General features: G+C 39.9%; 2 protein-coding genes across 6 annotated transcripts; both read right to left on the bottom strand.

Annotated features, from left to right (window-relative positions):
* Positions 1 to 575: 575 nt before the first annotated feature.
* Positions 576 to 6965, bottom strand: cct8 (chaperonin containing TCP1, subunit 8 (theta)). Of its 3 annotated transcripts, none has more exons than XM_085289060.1 (16): positions 6807 to 6965; positions 6212 to 6302; positions 6045 to 6124; positions 5801 to 5950; positions 5521 to 5701; positions 5362 to 5423; positions 5147 to 5284; positions 4880 to 5058; positions 4456 to 4522; positions 4284 to 4371; positions 4088 to 4203; positions 3627 to 3698; positions 3353 to 3517; positions 2205 to 2324; positions 1645 to 1781; positions 576 to 857 (listed from the first exon to the last, which is right to left on the bottom strand). In XM_085289060.1, the coding sequence occupies exons 1-15, from the start codon at positions 6864 to 6866 to the stop codon at positions 1674 to 1676; spliced, it is 1677 nt and encodes a 558-aa protein (XP_085145186.1). In that variant the 5' UTR covers positions 6867 to 6965; the 3' UTR covers positions 576 to 857; positions 1645 to 1673. The 3 variants fall into 3 exon arrangements, with proteins under 3 accessions (XP_085145186.1, XP_085145185.1, XP_085145187.1); XM_085289059.1 differs by having other exon boundaries at positions 1641 to 1781; XM_085289061.1 differs by lacking the exon at positions 1645 to 1781.
* A 1341-nt stretch (positions 6966 to 8306) lies between these two features.
* pimreg (PICALM interacting mitotic regulator) lies at positions 8307 to 12518 on the bottom strand. Of its 3 annotated transcripts, XM_085289064.1 has the most exons (6): positions 12400 to 12518; positions 11388 to 11705; positions 10963 to 11264; positions 10623 to 10718; positions 9914 to 9952; positions 9328 to 9463 (listed from the first exon to the last, which is right to left on the bottom strand). In XM_085289064.1, exons 2-5 carry the CDS (start codon positions 11679 to 11681, stop codon positions 9922 to 9924), a joined length of 723 nt encoding a protein of 240 aa, XP_085145190.1. In that variant the 5' UTR covers positions 11682 to 11705; positions 12400 to 12518; the 3' UTR covers positions 9328 to 9463; positions 9914 to 9921. The 3 variants fall into 3 exon arrangements, with proteins under 3 accessions (XP_085145189.1, XP_085145188.1, XP_085145190.1); XM_085289063.1 differs by lacking the exons at positions 9914 to 9952; positions 12400 to 12518 and adding an exon at positions 12165 to 12391 and having other exon boundaries at positions 8307 to 9463; XM_085289062.1 differs by lacking the exon at positions 9914 to 9952 and having other exon boundaries at positions 8308 to 9463.
* Between the last annotated feature and the right edge of the window lie 104 nt (positions 12519 to 12622).

Raw genomic sequence — 12622 nt, forward strand, 5'->3', positions numbered from 1 at the left:
TTTCTTCCAGTGTGTTTTTTGCCGTGTTCCTCTCCTACCCTGCAACCCATTACAGCAGATAGCGACCACTTCCTCAGCCTGGTTCTGATGGAGGGTTTTTCTTTCCCACTGTCACCAAGTGCTTGCTCTTTGGGGATCCTTTATTTCTGTTCATATTTTGAGTTTGTTTTTAGGAATTTTGTAATGTTCTTTAAACACTTGGAAGCATCTGGTAGGTTAATTAATTGTGCATATGTCCTATATTAGATTAGATGCTGATCTGACTACAACACATGGGGTTTTCTCTCTATTATTATATCTTTAGTGTAGAATATGAAGCCCTTGAGGAGACTGTTGTGATTTGGCACTATATAAGTAAAACTGAATTTAATGCATGTTTGTATCATATCAAGAAGCAATGTACAATGTTGGCCATTAAATATCATGGGAAACACACAGCAATTTGAAGCGTGGTAACAGTACATTTTCTCGTTCTTTTTGAGTCTCAATATGTGATGAAACAAAGTTAGTGATCATATGAAGTACCAAAGAAGTTTATAAAGCAACGCTGGGCAAAAAGTAAAAAACAAACCAAATAGTGACAGCACAGGTGCCTTTTATTTGGGACTGAGAACATAAAAAGCAAAACAGAGCCATTGGTATGATTTTTTTTTTTAAACTTCTGTTACCAATGTATGGTCATTTCTACAAAATAAACCAATAAACAGGTAAGCTTTAAATAAGTAGAAAAGTTTGGGAATCCATGTCAGAGCGTTCAGGGTTAAAAGGAGCATCTGCTGGACATTTTAGTCGTCCTCATCAAAGTCTTTCTTTCCCTGGGGAGGTTTGGGTCCTCCTGCTGGTTTGGCCATGATGATCTATAAAGGAAGAAAACAATCATTTCATCATAAGATCCATGCAGCTGAGTGAGTGGGCTTTATGGCAGAGTGGAAGCACATCACCTCTGACCTTCATAAAATAATTGATAGACAAACATTAACCACAGCATCCAAAATGTGTTCAATCTTAAACTGCTGTGCTTATTTATAAATGAGGGGACTATATTTTCAAAGTAAAAAAAAGACCATTTAAATCCCTACAGATATTCCAGAAGTCCATTTATAGTGATTAAACATTCATGAGCACACGTGGGAGTACCGTATGTTGTGCTTTAAGAGAAATTCTCTACACAGGAAAATGTACTTGTGCACAAAACGTGAACACTTAAAATCAAATAAATAAATAAAGAAAAAAAATGAGCTGAAGAAATAATAATTAAACTCTGGGTCAGTTACTTAAGGCACTTCATGTTTCACAAAACATCTTCAACTACGTCTAAACTGAATTAATCTTCTCTTAAAATAGATTAAAAAACAAAACAGTGTTTGATTTGGTACTTGCACTCACAAACTGCTTGCGCATGCAGCATGCTATCACACCACACACACTATCTGCTCTGTGCAGGTTTAGGCAGTGGCACATCTGGGTTTGTGTAAAACACCTGCGATGTGGTTGAATCCAGTCAGTAACGCAACATTTCTCCAGTGTTAGTAGTGACAGGTAACACATACATATTTCAACCTCCTGTGAGTGACTGAGCACACCGGTGCAGATTTTTGTTTTGTTTTTAGTTAAAAGCGCACACACATTCCAAAACCTACTGACTGAGCGACTGAGGGTTTTGTGTGTGCCCTCTAATGGTGAGTTTCAAAATTATAAGGCTCTTCATCCCAACCGTCCTTGTCCCAATGGCCTCTCTGCTTGGGAGCCTTGGGTCCCCCTGCAGCCTTAGCCATGATGATCTGGATCGTACATATATGCACACTTAATTTATCCACCAGTTGCTTTAAAGAACATAAAAAAAAAATCCTAAAAAGAATAATACAAAACTCAAAATATAAACAGAAAGCAAACATCTGTGAGATGTGATTTGATGCGGTCTGTCGGATCTCTGGAGTGTGGCATTACGTTTGTTGATTTGCCTCAAAGCCTAAATTATTCAGTTAAAAACCAAACCGATACATTAAAAGCCGTTTAATAGATGAAGTTTTGTAAACAGGTGAAAAATAGTCCTAAAGGCTCTTACTGTCTGACTGATTGAAGCAGTTTTCTGTCTCAATCAAAAACAAAAAACACAATTTCAAAAGTTCATAAAATATTCTGTATGAGGCTGGCTTTCATTACATGTAGAGTTTGTGTGTTAAGAATGTTTTGTTTGTACCCACCTGGTCCACCCTCAGCACTGTGATAGCGGAATTGGTAGCCAGTTTTATGCCCCAGTATTTGACCAGGTAGGGATCCAGAATGCCGGCTTCGAGCATGTCCTTCACAGCAGGACCATCACTCTGCAAACAACATGACAACCGCACCGTCAGTCAAGAATATGAGACGCTTCAATAGAAACGGGTATTAAAAAAAATAATTTCAAATTTTGGATTTAAGGGGGAAAAAAGGATGCCACAACACAAATTTTAAGATGTCTTTTATAGACCTAGTCTGCTCAACTTAACTCGACTGTTTCTAGGGTTTCCCATACTCAGAAAACGAGACGTCAACAGACTGCATGCCACCGATTGGCTAGTCAGTGGCGTTCCTCAATTAGTCATGAGGGCGTCTCCTTCACGAAAATCAAAAGCATAATTTTTGAAACCCGGAAATTAGGGACCTGGCTATGCAAAAAAAAAAAAAAAAAAAAAGAGGAGGCAGCAGGTATAGCATCACCTCAACCTCCTCCATCGTCGTGGTGTTTGAGTCGCCATTACTTCGTACTCGACTGTAAAAGAAACCGTCCGAAACCGAGTTGAGCCAAGATGAGTAGGTACAGGTGGGAAAAAGGACTGTTAGTGTTAAGCTGTGTACCCTAATCTAAAAAGTGGTGTGCATCTACCCAAGTTAACTGGAAGCCAAAAAAAAAATAAATCTAAACTGTGATTCGCCTGCTTGGTAATTACATACGATGTGAACATCATATTATTTAGCTTAAAGATCATGTGGAACAGGCTGTATCTGTCTCCATAGCGCAGACAACACAAATGGACTCGGTGGGAGCTCAAGTCCTTCCAGCATTTCAGTCAAGGTAACTGTTTTTCTCTCAAAGGCCAACACATGAGCCAAGTTTCTCTTGTGATGACAGAATGATGTAGTGCATGTTTTTAGTGCAAACAGCAGTGTTAGCTCCTCCGGCATTCACTGTCACGTTTTGGACACCACTGGTAATGCGTTAAGGACCAGTGTGTAAGGTTTAGGTGCCTCTTGCAGTGCCGTTGTAGATTGTAACCAAGGAAAACACAGGCTGAATATTTTAAACGATTCACATCTGAAATCAAACTATATCAAAGCCATCCACACATTCTTCTCATGCATCCATACATACCTCAATGTCAAAGCCCATGTTTTTGTTTCCCTCATGATGCGCAGAATACAGCTTTGAAATAAGCTCGCTCCCCTTCACGCCGGAGTTCTCAGCGAGGGCACGTGGCAACGCCTCGAAAGCTTCGGCAAACTTTTTAATGGCATACTGCTCGAGACCAGGGCAGGACTGCAGAAAGGCAGGAAAATGGTGTATCAGTCAAAATAGGACAAAACGAAGACGAGAGATAAGTGTGTGGACTTGGAATATGTTAATTAATTCACTTGAATGTGCATACCTCTCCATATGAGGTGATCTGTTTGGCCAGCTCAATCTCAGTGGCTCCTCCTCCAGGTACCAGCCTGTTGTCCTAAAGATAATGAATGACAGAGAGACTGTAGCTGTTGTGCAAACTAAGTAGTACATAAAAAGAAAACCCCTTGAAATTTGTGAACTGTAAGATTCTCAATAACAATGTTTAAAGGGAAAGTTTTGCTCATAGTGAACACTGATAGCATAGTTTTAGTTTTTCAGTTCCTAATTCTATTTTAATATTATTATTATTATTATTAAGTAAACAGGTGCTCAACACCGATGAGAAAAAAGATAAACATCAGCCTGAGTTGCTTTACAATAAAGACAATAATAATCTTTAAAATATAATTTGTGCATCCATTTGTTAAAACTTGTGATTCATCTAAAAGTAATAAAAAAATCCCAAAAACAAAATAACCCCAGTGACTTATAATGTCTACTTACCCTGACCAGAACTTTAAAGGTGTTGACTCCATCATCTACAGCCCTCTCAATATCATCCATCAGGTTGTCAGTGGAGCCTCTGATCACCACGGTTGAGATGGCACCATCCTCTTTATCTGTGTCAACACCAACCAACATGTTAACTCAGAAAGGTTTAAAATTAAGATTCACAAGCCTGAAGGATGGAGTCATTTACCATGTTTGAAGACCACCACCTGAGTGTCTCCCACCTCAGTCAGATATACATCATCACAGTGACCCATCTCATCCGGAGTCGGAGCCGTCTAAGGATGACAAAAATGTATTTATAGTTAAAAATGGACGGCTCTTTCGAATACCTGATCTGATAAAAACAAGTGTACACTCACCATCTTGGGCAGAGCTACAGCTCCCACAGTCTTGCATAATCTCCTGAGGTCCCACTTGGAGTTAAGCCTGACGAGAAGGAAAAAAAGAACGTTTACGGCTGGGAAGCACACAATGCCAAAGATATACTATTATATATCATGTAATATTTAACATACGGCCATCATATATTTATTTAAATGTCCCAAAAAATGCAGACACAGTTACATCTTGCACCTTCAAAATAAAAGTTTTAGTCCTAGGCCATGAAAGGACCATCTGTATTAGCAAAAAGATCAATCTTTACTTGGGAGAAATGTGATCTCTTAAGCGAGTTACATGAAACAGTAAGCTCAACTAGAAGAAACTCAGGCTGAATTTGCCGTAAATGTCTAGCTCTTTGTATATGATACGTTCCCTGCTCACTTAAGGTTTTGTAGTTCTTACCTGACCACCATGAGTTTGTACTTGTTGGCGTAGTGCAGCGCCATGTCAGCCACTTTCCCCCCAGTTACCACCACAGTGGCACCAGCCTCCTTGATAGCCTTCACGTTAGCTTCCATCAAATCCTCCTCTCCTTTACTGAAGTCCATGAGCTCCTGTGCATTATTTATCAACACTGTGCCCTGTGGAACAGACGGGACTATTGTCAGCACCGAGAGCAATGTCAGCATCATCTTCATTAAACTTAATATATCGGTCACCTCCACTTACCTTAGTCTCTGTCACCATGCAGTCGAAGGGGCAGGAGAAAACGGCGATCTTGGCGTCTTTCACTGATGAGATGTCTCCCTCTGCCTCCTTCTTAAAAACCATGCCATGAAGCATAGAGGATGCCGTCACCCCACAACCCTAAAATGACCACAAATGTTAATAGAGGCCAAACTGCATACGCACACAAAATAAAACCAACAGAAGATGCTGCTTACCAAAATCTTGCATACTCTGACGTTATCAACATTGAAATTGCCGGTCTCTGGGAAGATCGATACTGCACGAAGAGGGGAGAAAAAGGAAGTCAGAAAAATACCAAGGCAATGCTAAAATCGAGACAATCAACTCTGAGATAGTGTGCACTTCTGACTCACCACAGGCCTCTGCAATGAGGTTCGCAAGGAAGTCTTCATTGCCGTACTGTTTACTCATGACTGCTGTACGGATGAGCGACTTGGCTTCATTAATGTCATGGAGGTTCTTGGCTGAGGAGCAAACACAGTCTGACAGGATCTCCAGAGTCTTCTTACAAGCCTTCTCGTAGCCTTCAATCACCTGTGGCAAAGAAGAAAAAGCAGGCACTGAGAAAATGCACCAATCATAGCACATGTTTGACATCAAGCCATGCTACTTTACCAATATTATCTTGTTTACCTCTGAAACAGACAAGCCCATTCTAAGGAGCTCTTCAGCCAGCTCCAGCAGAGCTCCAGCAAAGACCAGGACAAAGTTGGTACCATCGCCGACTTCCTGTTCTTGCATGTGGGACGCCATTACAATCATTTTGGCTGCGGGATGCTGCACCTATAAAACAAACAATTTACATAAATAGTTAAATTCATACATTTATTATGCACTCAGCTGAATTTCAGTGAGGTGCACAACAACATCTCCTCACCTCAAGCTCTCTGAGAATTGTTGCAGCGTCATTGGTGACAAACAGCTTCTCTAAATGGTTGATGACCATTTTGTTCATGCCTAAAAGAAAACACTTCATTTAACGGGTGCTGCTTTGATATCTTTACAGAGCACAACCCTAATAGGCTGTAGGCAGACCAAACTTACCGTTGGGCCCATAGGCAGTGCGGGTGGTTTGAGAAAGTTCCTTACAAGCTCTGATATTACGGAAGACAGCCTCTTCAAGACCTGAAAAGTGCTGTAACAGACAAGAAATCAACTTTTCAAGACAGGTGCATTACCGTTCATTTCCATGTCAGACTAATATATTTAGCTTACTACCTAACAACGAATATGTTAAAAGCAAATAACTGGATATAATATGGATAGTCTGAGAATGTAAACATTTCATTAAGCATCAGCATCACTTTAAGCTGACAGTACTGACAGTTAGCTGAATGCTAGCTGGGTGTGACTGCAGTATGGCATCCCGTTATAACAGCAGCTCAACTTCTGCTGCTGCTATATTTAGCACGGTTTAGACTGAAGGGAGACAGTGAAATATCAAGAATAAGCATTTCATCTTCCCTAACAGACCTTCGTCCAGCAGCCGGCTGGGCGGCCTGGCTGCTGCTTTCTAGAACTATCCCTCATGACTCTGAATGAACATGCTAACTTAGCGGCTAACGTTAGCTAGCACGCTTCTTCACAACTACTCAGTCAAAGCTCATCTACGAGCCCAATATTCCTAATTTAACCCCACCTTGGCGCCATCCTTTAACATCTGGGCGAAGCCCGGAGCTTTTGGGACGTGGAGGGCCATTTTCAAATTTTTAGCAGCCCCGGTATCCTAGAGAAGGTAGCCGCGGCGTGGGTTCAGCTCTGGGTACAAAGCCGGAGAGGCAGAGGTGGAGCGACTTCAGCGAGGCAGCGAGCTACAGACGGGTGACAACAAAGGACAAACAGAGCAATTCTCGTTTCACCGCGCAGTGATCGTAAAACACCACGCGGGGGCAGTCTTACCGTCGTGTTACTATAACGAAATCCAAGTCTATACTAAGTGACTGACTTTTCAGTGAATTCCAAATAATTTAAGCTACCTCACCAAAGAAACACAAGTAAAGTACGACAGATGGCATTTCTGATTTCCTGTTGTTTACTTGCTTTGTCAAATTTCTATCATTAGTCATGAAATATTACAAATATAATGAATTATTGTCTTAAATGTGTAGTTGTTTTAAATTAAAAATGTATTGCCTTTACCAGTTAGTTTTCTATAGACTGTGCCTTGCATATTATACAAATATAATATATACAAATATAACCATGCTATCCCAAATGATTTACCCACTAAAAGAATTACACAAATTTTCTACATACAAATTAAAGTAGTACTAATCTCATATAAAGTACTTAATCACAAATGTGTAACATAATTTAATTTTAGGTCAGCGGTTTGGCAACCTATCCAGGGTGTGCCCTCCACTTGCCCTATGTTAGCTGGGATAGCCCCCCCACCCCATAACAATAAGCAGAAGAGTACGGATGTATGAATATTACAATTATTCTAAGTTAAAACACAAATTATAGTACCAGAAGAAGTTCAAACTGAGCATCAGAAAGAGGAAGAAAGGAGATTTAAATGACTTTGAACATGACATGGTGGTTGATGTGAATATTTCAGAAACTGCTGATCTACTAAAATTTTCCCACATAACCATCACTGTGATCTGAAAGAGGCATGAGTTGCAGTGTCGCACAGATAAAATTGGGCTGGAAAAATGTTGCCTGGTTTTTATTAATCTCAATTTCTGCTGCAACATTCAAGTGATAGGGTCAAAATTTAATGCAAACAGCATCAAAGCATGGATCAATCCTTCCTTGGACTGATCACTGGTTCAGGTTTGACGGTGTTCATTTAATGGCGTGGGAGTGTTTTATTGCCATAAATTGGGCCTCTTATTACAAACTGAGTGCCTTCCAGCACCATGGTGGATCTGTGCCATTAGGCAAGCATTAAGGCAGTACTAGCAAGGTATACCTAATGAAGTGGGAAGTTAGTATACTGGCATATATAGATTTCAATACCTGAAAATGATCTGAACAGAAAGAAAAAAACAAAAAACCCAAAATAGTGATATAAACACATTTTTCCACTCCGTTTCTAAAATCTTCAGTTAGTTTAATGAACAAATGTGCTGTAAAACTGACACCAAATGATAACCACCATCATCAACATCATGATGTTGAGGAAAATATTATTTTAACCCCCCCCCCCAAAAAATGAAGAAAAGAAAAAGAAAACACCCAACAAAAATGATGTGAAGAGAAAACATGAAACGGATATATATATGCATAAAAAGGGCAAAGTTTTATTTTTTCACATTTGGACAGTTGTTCTCCTTTAAAAAAAAAAAATAATGCAGAAAAAGAAAGTATCAAAAACAGAAAAACAAAACAACAACAACACACCCACAGAAGAGCTTTGCTTAATTTGAGGCTGGTAACTTGAGAGTCACTAATAAGACTCGGGATATCTCTTTATAACATCATCATTATAGCCATCAACTGGTAATGAGCCACTAAATCTTTTTCCCCATCACATTATCAGATGATTTGTGTGTACAATATCGATGCATGAATCATCCACAGGCCATTAGAAGTGCCAACCTCTGCCTCAAGGAATGTTCACATTTAAATACTGTTTTAGAAAATACACTTGATAATTTGGTATAATCAAATGATATTTAAAAATAGTGTAACAAGTGTTAGAAACATTATTGCATACATATAAAAATAGTGGAAAAAAAAAAAGATTTCCCCTCTGTCAGAAAATTTAGTGTTCGTTCAGCAGATAACTGCAGCTCTTGTTCGCGATCCCTTTAGAGTACATTTCATTAACTTTCTATGCAGAGAATGAGAACACAAAGTACAATATTAGTATTTTGAAAATGTAACTAAATGTAACATTTTGGTTGTAACAGCTACGACAGATGCAAAGAAAATTCCTCTGGAAGCTACAGTGAGGATATTTTACCCACAACAAGCTAACCTGAGACATGTAAACACACAAGAGTCACACAGATGCTCACAAAGATGCAGAGCACACATAAAAAAAGACAAGCTGTAGCATAATAGTCTCCCAGTATCATAACGCCACTGTGAATATGTAACAGTGACACCACAATAATAATGAGTATAATAAGTGTAAAACATGGCTACAATAGGTCCTGCATTATACACACAGACATGCATGTAGTTCAGTTGGGTTTGCGAATAGTGTTCACAGCTGTGTGGGCCCAACTGCCCAGCGTGTCTGAGACACGTGTGGCTCTGCGTGTGACATTTGAGCGGCTGAGTTTACCGCTGGGATCCAGCTTTCTCATCATCGCTCCCCCAGAACGTTCCTTTGGGCCAGATCTGCAGAGACAGAGAGACACTACTCAGTGCAAAAAGAGACTGCCATTAAAACCATATAGGTTTACAACTGTAACATCAGTTAGTTATTTAAAAAGAAAAAGGCAAGTGTTAAGCCATCAGGCAACAAATGAAAATTTTCAGTAACTCATTTCCTGATCTACAATTTGAATTTTATTACTTATCATTTTAATGTGTAAATGGCCTTGTAGACATTCAGGTAATATCAGAAAAGGTATTTGGGAAAGTTTGGTGTCAAGGAAAATTTAAAGCAGGAGCTGTAAAGTCAGCAAGAAAAAGTGTGAGCAACATTTGTTCAGACAGCGAGTTATTAATCTGTTTTTCTTCCAGATTGCATGCATCCGAGAAGCTCTGCCATGCACCTTTGTGTTTACACTGAAAGCTATGTTCTCAAAACTCAACTAGTTTTACTCTTTGGAAAGGGGATTTTACCTTCTGTATTACTCCACAATTTGGGAATAGTTGAACTGCCTGTTGCAAGTAAAAAACAAAACAAAAAACTGATCTCAATTAAATAAGAAGACGTCTATACTCAGTGAGGAAAGCCTCTGGGAGCATGTAATGTGCGCAAATAACAGGCAAGATCACCATTACCGAGTGCTCGCTTTCCGCACTGAATATCATCGTTTACAGGACACAAATATTTTAAATGACAACACAGGAAGTGACGCAAATTTTCAAATGCATTCTATCATGTCATCTGGCTCCAATTCCCACATCCACCTCCTTTCCCCCTTACTCCCTCCTTATCTGAATACCAGAAACACAGGCCCTGTTTCAAACTGAGGCGGGAGGAATGTCTGGAGGGAGGGGGAGGAAGTCTGGGGACCCACAAGCTGGGATTCTTTGGGTGAGAGGGCAAGGAGGACAGAGACTCCCTTCCTCAATACAGAATATGCATGAATACAAGGAAATGGACTAATGGCTTCTTCAGTTACACAAAACTTTAATTTACCAACAAAACACTTCTTTAGTTGTGATTATAGAAAAAGGTAACAAAACATGTCCTTTTTCTGTTAATTACCCAATCTGGGAGAAACTAATAACACACATAATGCAAACACTTTTTACAATTTTAGAATTTACCACCCAGTCAATGATCAAGATATCAAAAGAATTCACTAAAATAAAAAAATGTTACCTGCTGTCTCTCCCAATGATGTCATCAAAAGCCTTCGACAGATGTTTGAGCCTCCTGAGTCCACTGGAAACTGACTCCAAATCTTGGTCAAATTTCCTATTATAGATCATAAAAACAAAATATTTGGCAGAAAAAGATAACCACCAAAATTCAAGTGAGCTACTCTCAGCTGCTCCACATACTTGGTTGAGTTTTTTTTTTTTTTTTTTTTTTAATAAATAAATGGTGTATGATCGTCCTGACACATCCTCAGAGGGATCCAATGAAATAAAAGCACTCAAACTTATAAACTAACAAAGTCCTAAAAAGCAAAGTTGCATAAAGAGTGAATCAAACTCACTTCCTCTGGTTTTGCGTATTTGGAGAGGCAAAGGGACTTCGTACAGCAGCCATGCGGACCAGTTGCCTCCTGCCACCTCCTGTTTTCACTCCTCTTACGGATGCTTCAGGAGTCCTGCGTCCTCTGGAGCCTGGAGTACGCCCAGGTGTACCTGTTGCTCTGAGTGTGCGTCTGGGTGTTGCAGCCCGATGAGGTGTACGTCCTGGGGTGCAAGAATTCAATGCTCCAGCATTTTCTCCATCACGACCCGGGGTCGCTACCAAACACTCTTCACGGGAAAATTCTCTGGTCCTCTGCAACCTCTGAGAGAGAGAGAGAGAGAGAGAGAGAAAGAAAATAACAACTCTAGAATAACTGACTGGTGGCTTTTGTTGAGACTGATAATAATAAAAAATAGGCAATTTCACACATAACAGTTAATCTACCTGATACACTCCGGTGATAGAGTTACGAGCACTACGAGTAAGTTTGTGGACTGTGCTGGTCTTTGGTTGCTCCTTCATGGTTTCCCAGGTCGGATTCTCAGGGAGGGAGTTGGTCTGGACAGATCGCAGTGGGAGTCGCTTCCTCAGTGACATTCTCAGAGAGTTGAGTGAAGATGAGGACCGAAGTTTGCGGAAACGGTCCGGGGCTTCTGGGGAGCTCTCTGCTCCATCAGACTCATCCAGGACTGTGTGTGCCCGCCAGACTCCAACCACAGCTTTACCAACACCATCCATGACTAAACAGGCTATATGACCGAGCTGAGAAAAAAAGTGATCTGTATGAATAAGTTTTATGAAAATAACATTTTTAATACTACAGTTTCAAAATCTCACAATATAAAAAAAAACTATATTCTAATCTGGCTCAGCATGCTATGAAATTTGAATATTTCTTTGGACTGATAGACCAAAATAAGAAAAAGTTACAAGTTAAGACAAATCTTTCTTTTTTTAATCCTCGAATTTGAGGAAATTATTTCAGAGTCCCTTTGTCACTGTCAAAAAATTTGAAAAATGTCAATGAACAAAGGACGGAAAAAGTGAAAAATGAGCCGTAACAACCATACAATCAAGCAGCAGTAATCGTGTTAGTAAAAGCTCCGTGGCTTTTGTTAGATAGGGACAATGCTCCTGGTCAAGTGTCCAACTTAACCCAGGAATGGCTTGCCCTGAGGAGGGAATAACAGCCTTAAGCAACAAATGAGAATTAAAGTTTACCTTTCACTTGCCGTTATATAAAAACGCTGTCAAATTGTGCCATTGTTGTCAAATGCTGCCTTTTCCCATAAAATTCAGTGAATATCATTAACAAAACAAAAGAGGGCTGTGCCCCCGAAGCCACGGTTAGCTAGGAAAAAAAATTACTATTTACACGACAAAACATCTACTCAAATAAGTATAAAAACTTAAAAGAAGAACGTCTGCTGGGACACCTGCTGTACAGAGAGCTTACCTAAAAGTATCAGTTGTAAAAGTAGCCGATTCTCTGTGGCTTTTAGGCGGCTGTAGCTCCCGTTTCTTCTTTCGCTGTTTGAATTTGGCGGCGGACCACAGAATCCACAAAGGCACGCGTCACCACGCCCTACGCAGTGTTACGTGACGTAAAACGATGCGTCACTACGTACAGTTTTACGTTAATGGGATTCACGTTGAAATGTGACTAGGATTATCGTGTC

The sequence above is a fragment of the Mchenga conophoros genome, linkage group LG10, assembly GCF_057382185.1.
Source record: "Mchenga conophoros isolate Kocher_MC1m ecotype Shallow Benthic linkage group LG10, M_conophoros_male_GT1.1, whole genome shotgun sequence".
Lineage (NCBI taxonomy): Eukaryota > Metazoa > Chordata > Actinopteri > Cichliformes > Cichlidae > Mchenga > Mchenga conophoros.